General features: G+C 44.1%; 1 protein-coding gene across 1 annotated transcript in view; it reads left to right on the top strand.

Moving 5' to 3' along the window:
* Positions 1 to 3,937: 3,937 nt before the first annotated feature.
* LOC142071977 (uncharacterized) overlaps positions 3,938 to 8,177 on the top strand; it is a 132,362-nt gene continuing 128,122 nt past the window's right edge. The window contains exon 1 of the mRNA XM_075128229.1: positions 3,938 to 4,632. Within this exon, the coding sequence (XP_074984330.1) occupies positions 4,050 to 4,632 (583 nt within the window). The 5' untranslated portion in view covers positions 3,938 to 4,049. The remainder of the gene's footprint in view (positions 4,633 to 8,177) is intronic.

Raw genomic sequence — 8,177 nt, 5'->3', positions numbered from 1 at the left:
TCTATTTTTGTCTTCTTTCTGGGATTAGGGACTATTTGAGGAATTGCCACTTCTCTTGGACAGGGAAACAGGAACAGCTGTGTGACAGTGACAGCAGCAGCAGCATAAGACTCAGAGAGACTCCTAGAATTTCTTGGACATGAACCATCTGAGTGATCTATATTAACTTCATTTTTAAATTGGACATAGTTGACATTCTGTAAGAACAAACATTGACAAAAACAATGTAAGACATTACATGATATCCATGCCTTAAGGTCTGAGGGTTCATAACTAGCCATGGCAGGGGAACGCTTTAATGAGACCACAAGAAAAGTTTTCAGAACCATCAAAATGCTCTAAATAGAGATTCTGGACTAATAAGCAGAGAGACATTTTCAGTCCCAGAGTTCCACTGCAGCTCCTCCACCACCGCCATTAACATATACCTACTAGACACAACCCAGTTACAAACCCCATCATCACCCCTCACAACCATTCACCATCACTTAGGCCCCAACTGAACAAAGCCCTCTAAGTATGTGCTTAAATCCCATTGATTAAAATGAGTCTCAAGCACATGCTTAAACTTGTGCATAAGGGCTTTATTAACTAAAATCCGTAAGGTCTGCCTGTACTATGGGGAATAGGGAGATGTACAGCTGCTGGCATTAGGGAGCATGCATTTCAGTTGCAGCTTGTGCTTGTGACATAGCATCCTGGCCCACGATGCAGCTACTCAGCCCCTGATGTACAGTCTGGCCAACTGGATTCCATGTTATGCATGCACCAGTATTAGGTCTAAAATGAAGACGGTATTTCACGATTCCAGAAACTGATTAAAACATTCAAATATCAATTTAACTCTTCTTTCTGTTAATAAAAGTCCAGATTATTTGCCTGTTGAATTAGTATGACACTAATAGCTCAGCACTCAATGACTGATATTTTCAGAGTTGGTTTGAATCTAGTTCTGGAGGCAAAAGTTTAGACGGATGAATAAAGCTAATGAATTACTCTTGGGCCTTGGCACTCGAGTGTGCTATAATTGTAGCATAATGAGATAATGAAGAGGCTGTCAGGTTTTTTTAATATATATATAGAGAGAGAGAGGGGGGGGGGAGAGGAGGAGGGGAGAGGCTTGGGGATGCAAATACTTGAAAACAACAATTATTTTCTCTACTTATCCCCTTCCCGTTATCAGGGCAATTTCAGAGTTACAAGTAGCCTATGTGGTAGTGATGTGAGCCTGTGTATAAGGAGCAAAACATACCGCATGTAGGATATTCATGTTGAATGTGTTATAGGCTAAGCTAGCACTGCAGAAACAAATTAGCTATGCAATGCTAACAGGATTTCAGTCTCACAAATAATGCCTCTGAAATTATTTCTGTTTTAAGTTTTGTAGCTCAGGAAGTAAATGATGTTGCTGGAGACATTCCACAACCGATATCTGATGTTATTCCACATCTGATATTTATCAGTAATACTACAACAACATTCTAATGCCATCTTAATTTAATTGTCTTTATATTCATGCTCTCTTTAGTATGCTCTAAAGCAGGCCTGGGTGGGACTAGTAAATTGCATGTAAAGTCAGTACACTTTGCAGGTGTCCAGTATAATGAACACTTTAAATGGTTATGCTCTGAGGTTAATTTTTCTGTAAAACTGCCCGGACCTCTCCAGAGTATTCATTAGTAGAATAATACAGAGACCTAATCCAGATAGATGCTAAAGGATTATCATTATTGCTGTAAGGATGACTTTGATAAAATTCTAATTAGTATTGCCGCATGGGGACTGAACAAATGAAGCAGATTATGATAAATACTAGGTTTCATACCTACCCAACTACTTTCAGAGACTGGGGTAAAATAAACAGATCAAATTAATCTGAAAACAGGTAGCTACTGCAATTTATTGTGGATTTTCTTTGAAAAAATAGAATTATACTGAACCAGCGATAATTATGCCAAATGTCACACAGTAAAATTTGAGCTAAAACACCACTGGATCACTCATTTTGCTTTTAACAGCATTTTCACTGCAAACAGTCTTTTTTTCTCATTAATCTGGGACTGACAAATTTACAACCTACAGTTAAACAGACTCATCCATAATAAAATCAAACAGTTCATTGACTTTTCTTTTCTACCCACATTACAGAAAAAAAGAATAAGCTTTCTGGTAGGTCACTTAATCAAACATAAGAAAAAGTTTGTCATATTAATAAAATAAAAACCTTTTAACTGTCTTTGTTTAAAAATCTACAACAGATAAGATTCTTATCTCAGTACAGCACTTCTTGTAGCTAAGCATTCTACTGCTTCATAGCATTTCATTATAAAACAATTTTAAAAAATTAACTTTTCTCTCAGCAAAATGTATTAATAGATTGAATATTTATTTAGAAAAATATAATACTATTATCCAGTTTCTGTCCCTTTGCTTTTAATGGGACTACTCAACATGAGTAACGGTGGCAGAATCTAGCCCTTTAACTTTTTTATTACAGGATAGTTACTCTAAAATATGCATTATTTTTGTACTGTCTAGATGTAACATAAAAATACTATAGTTGCTGCATTTCTTTATGTGCAATATCCAAACTGACGGACAGATCCAGATTATTGCCTACATCAGTTATGGCACTTTTAAGTTACCTTTAATTTCAATGTGTATCTAGTTTCGTATAGCCTGAACAAAGATATATGCAGCATGTGTGTGTGTGTATATATATATAGTCTGCCTCACTGCCCTCCTTCTTTTTTTAGCAGTATTGAGTTGAATAAACTCTAATGTAAGTACATTTCATTAGCAGAGATGAGTGTGAACTAAAAGTTCAGATCTGAATCCAAATTTCCCTAAAATTGAGGAGTGATCAGACTGAGAGGTTTGGTTTAGAACCTTATAAAGATAGGGTCAGCCCTGTAGTTCTGATCAGGTTCTGAATCTACACCCAGATTCAAGTATCCCCAAATTCTGGGGTTGTCTGCTCTGGTGTTTTAATTAAGTCCCATCTCTGCCAACTAGGATATTTCCATTAAAGCATCTTAGGCTTTGAGAACAACATTCAGGTAATGAATATATAGAGTATGATGTAAATCAATGTAAATATTGAGCATACATAGGAAAAGAGAGAAAAAGGAGTGTAAACACTGCAGGAGTTAAGTCCATTTGTTTAATATTCACAATTCATCAACAGAGAAAAAAAATTGATGAGATATTAGTCAAACAAGGGTAAATAATAAATACATTCAAGGATACTTACAGATAGTCTGCAAAAAGGTAAAATATCAAAATTCTTTCAGTATGTTGTTGACTGACAATTATCCACTTTACCCTGTTCAGGATTATAGTTGAGCAGTAGTTGAAAAAGTGATGCCAAATTTCAAAAAGACAAAGAAATGTTACTTAGATTAAGGTATTGAATGATTATGAAGCGAGTTTCTCACCATAAACAGGTTCTTGGATTTAATTCTTTTTAAATAATTTGTTCTATGACTTGTTCTATGGTTTTGGGCAGATAGCCCTCTCTCCCTTTAAAACATATTGAAAAATCATAAAAGAGGATACATATGACCTATTCAAGAGACTTGCATTATAAACCTCCCCAATGGTGTCATAAGGTTTTATCACCTACAGTATATGTCAGTAGTCAACTGAACTACAATCACTCCAATCATAAGCACCTTTAATATATGTTTCTAAGCCCTGGTCTACACTAGGACTTTAGGTCGAATTTAGCAGCGTTAAATCGATGTAAACCTGCACCCGTCCACACAATGAAGCCCTTTATTTTGACTTAAAGGGCTCTTAAAATCGATTTCCTTATTCCACTCCTGACAAGTGGATTAGCGCTTAAATCCACATTGCCGGCTCGAATTTGGGGTACTGTGGACACAATTCGATGGTATTGGCCTCCGGGAGCTATCCCAGAGTGCTCCATTGTGACCGCTCTGGACAGCACTCTCAACTCAGATGCACTGGCCAGGTAAACAGGAAAAGAACCGCGAACTTTTGAATCTCATTTCCTGTTTGGCTAGCGTGGCAAGCTGCAGGTGACCATGCAGAGCTCATCAGCACAGGTGACCATGATGGAGTCCCAGAATCGCAAAAGAGCTCCAGCATGGACCGAACGGGAGGTACGGGATCTGATCGCTGTTTGGGGAGAGGAATCCGTGCTATCAGAACTCCGTTCCAGTTTTCGAAATGCCAAAACCTTTGTCAAAATCTCCCAGGGCATGAAGGACAGAGGCCATAACAGGGACCCGAAGCAGTGCTGCGTGAAACCGAAGGAGCTGAGGCAAGCCTACCAGAAAACCAGAGAGGCGAACGGCCGCTCCAGGTCAGAGCCCCAAACATGCCGCTTCTATGATGAGCTGCATGCCATTTTAGGGGGTTCAGCCACCACTACCCCAGCCATGTTGTTTGACTCCTTCAATGGAGATGGAGGCAATACGGAAGCAGGTTTTGGGGACGAAGAAGATGATGATGATGATGAGGTTGTAGATAGCTCACAGCAAGCAAGTGGAGAAACCGGTTTTCCCGACAGCCAGGAACTGTTTCTCACCCTGGACCTGGAGCCAGTACCCCCCGAACCCACCCAAGGCTGCCTCCTGGACCCAGCAGGCGGAGAAGGGACCTCTGGTGAGTGTACCTTTTAAAATACTATATATGGTTTAAAAGCAAGCATGTGAAAGGATTAATTTGCCCTGGCATTCGCGGTTCTCCTAGATGTAGTCCTAAAGCCTTTGCAAAAGGTTTCTGGGGAGGGCAGCCTTATTGCATCCTTCATGGTAGGACACTTTACCACTCCAGGCCAGTAACACGTACTCGGGAATCATTGTAGAACAAAGCATTGCAGTGTATGTTTGCTGGCATTCAAACAACATCCGTTCTTTATCTCTCTGTGTTATCCTCAGGAGAGTGAGATATAATTCATGGTCACCTGGTTGAAATAGAGTGCTTTTCTTCAGGGGACACTCAAAGGAGCCCATTCCTGCTGGGCTGTTTGCCTGTGGCTAAACAGAAATGTTCCCCGCTGTTAGCCACAGGGAGGGGGGAAGGTTGAGGGGGTAGTCACGCGGTGGGGGGAGGCAAAATGCAACCTTGTAACGAAAGCACAATTGTTATGTATGTAATGGTAACAGCAAGGTTTACCCTGAAAGAGTGTAGCCACTGTTTTATAAAATGTGTCTTTTTAAATACCGCTGTCCCTTTTTTTTTCTCCACCAGCTGCATGTGTTTCAATGATCAGAGGATCTTCTCCTTCCCAGAGGCTAGTGAAGCTTAGAAAGAAAAAAAAAACGCACTCGCAATGAAATGTTTTCCGAGCTCATGCTGTCCTCCCACACTGACAGAGCACAGATGAATGCGTGGAGGCAAATAATGTCAGAGTGCAGGAAAGCACAAAATGACCAGGAGGAGAGGTGGCGGGCTGAAGAGAGTAAGTGGTGGGCTGAAGACAGGGCTGAAGCTCAAATTTGGCAGCAGCGTGATGAGAGGAGGCAGGATTCAATGCTGAGGCTGCTGCAGGACCAAACCAGTATGCTCCAGTGTATGGTTGAGCTGAAGCAAAGGCAGCTGGAGCACAGACTGCCACTGCAGCCCCTCTGTAACCAACCGCCCTCCTCCCCAAGTTCCATAGCCTCCACACCCAGACGCCCAAGAACGCGGTGGGGGGGCCTCCGGCCAACCAGCCACTCCACCACAGAGGATTGCCCAAAAAAAAGAAGACTGTCATTCAATAAATTTTAAAGTTGTAAACTTTTAAAGTGCTGTGCTTAAAGTGCTGTGTGGCATTTTCCTTCCCTCCTCCACCACCCCTCCTGGGCTACCTTGGTAGTCATCCCCCTATTTGTGTGATGAATGAATAAAGAATGCATGAATGTGAAGCAACAATAACTTTATTGCCTCTGCAAGCGGTGATTGAAGGGAGGAGGGGCGGGTGGTTAGCTTACAGGGAAGTAGAGTGAACCAAGGGGCGGGGGGTTTCATCAAGGAGAAACAAACAGAACTTTCACACCGTAGCCTGGCCAGTCATGAAACTGGTTTTCAAAGCTTCTCTGATGCGTACCGCACCCTCCTGTGCTCTTCGAACCGCCCTGGTGTCTGGCTGCGCGTAACCAGCAACCAGGCGATTTGCCTCAACCTCCCACCCCGCCATAAACGTCTCCCCCTTACTCTCACAGATATTGTGGAGCGCACAGCAAGCAGTAATAACAGTGGGAATATTGGTTTCGCTGAAGTCTAAGCGAGTCAGTAAACTGCGCCAGCGCGCCTTTAAACGTCCAAATGCACATTCTACCACCATTCTGCACTTGCTCAGCCTGTAGTTGAACAGCTCCTGACTACTGTCCAGGCTGCCTGTGTACGGCTTCATGAGCCATGGCATTAAGGGGTAGGCTGGGTCCCCAAGGATACATACAGGCATTTCAACATCCCCAACAGTTATTTTCTGGTCTGGGAATAAAGTCCCTTCCTGCAGCTTTTGAAACAGACCAGAGTTCCCGAAGATGCAAGCATCATGCAACTTTCCCGGCCATCCCACGTTGATGTTGGTGAAACGTCCCTTGTGATCCACCAGAGCTTGCAGCACTATCGAAAAGTACCCCTTGCGGTTTATGTACTCGGCGGCTTGGTGCTCCGGTGCCAAGATAGGGATATGGGTTCCGTCTATGGCCCCACCACAGTTAGGGAATCCCATTGCAGCAAAGCCATCCACTATGACCTGCACATTTCCCAGGGTCACTACCCTTGATATCAGCAGATCTTTGATTGCGTGGTCTACTTGCATCACAGCAGCCCCCACAGTAGATTTGCCCACTCCAAATTGATTCCCAACTGACCGGTAGCTGTCTGGCGTTGCAAGCTTCCACAGGGCTATCGCCACTCGCTTCTCAACTGTGAGGGCTGCTCTCATCTTGGTATTCATGCGCCTCAGGGCAGGGGAAAGCAAGTCACAAAGTTCCATGAAAGTGCCCTTACGCATGCGAAAGTTTCGCAGCCACTGGGAATCGTCCCAGACCTGCAACACTATGCGGTCCCACCAGTCTGTGCTTGTTTCCCGAGCCCAGAATCGGCGTTCCACAGCATGAACCTGCCCCATTAGCACCATGATGCATGCATTGGCAGGGCCCATGCTTTCAGAGAAATCTGTGTCCATGTCCTGATCACTCACGTGACCGCGCTGACGTCGCCTCCTCGCCCGGTATCGCTATGCCAGCTTCCGGTGCTGCATATACTGCTGGATAATGCGTGTGGTGTTTAATGTGCTCCTAATTGCCAAAGTGAGCTGAGCGGCCTCCATGCTTGCCTTGGTAAGGCGTCCGCACAGAAAAAAGGCGCGGAACGATTGTCTGCCTTTGCTCTGACGGAGGGAGGGGCGACTGACGACACGGCTTACAGGGTTGGCTTCAGGGAGCTAAAATCAACAAAGGGGGTGTCTTTACATCAAGGAGTATTTCAGGCAGGACTTCACGGAGGGTTCCAATAAGAAATGGTGCACCTAAGTTATCGTTCTTATTGGAACAAGGAGGTTAGCCTAGCCTCTGATTGATACATGGCTAGATTTACCTCTCTGCACCTTCTCTGTGAGTGACTGCAGTGTGACCTAGAGGAATGAGTCCCCTAGACAGGGGAGGAGGCAAATGAGTACAAAACAAATCTGGTCTATTTCTTGTTTTGACCCACTCCATCTATCTTTTACATCTTTGGCTGGCAGCAGACGGTGCAGAAGGACTGCATGCCATCCACATCTCATGGCTGCTCGGCAGAAGATGGTACAGTACGATTGCTAGCCATCCTCAACTCTTGCCTGCCTGGCAGAAGATGGTACAATACGACTACTAGCAATCCTCATCTCTTGCCTGCCTGGCAGAAGATGGTACAGTACGACTGCTAGCAGTCCGTATCGCCTGCCCGCTCACCATAAGACGGTTCAATAGGACTGACAGCAGGACTAAAGAGAATGACCTGGTCAAGTCACTCCAAATTTAGTCCCTGCGCCCATGTCTGTCCAGGCGCTCCCAGCCGACGTGGCCAGGAGCACCTCGGACATGACGAGGACGACTACTAGTCATACTGCACCATCTGCTGCCAGAAGGCAATGGGTTGCTGCTACTGTGTAGCAAAGCCGTACCGCGTCTGCCAGCACCCAGGAGACATAAGGTGACGGTTACCTGAGCGGGCTC

The sequence above is a fragment of the Caretta caretta genome, chromosome 4, assembly GCF_965140235.1.
Source record: "Caretta caretta isolate rCarCar2 chromosome 4, rCarCar1.hap1, whole genome shotgun sequence".
Taxonomy (NCBI): Eukaryota; Metazoa; Chordata; order Testudines; family Cheloniidae; genus Caretta; species Caretta caretta.
Note: the sequence above shows the minus strand (reverse complement) of the source record. Positions and strands in the feature narration are given on the sequence as shown.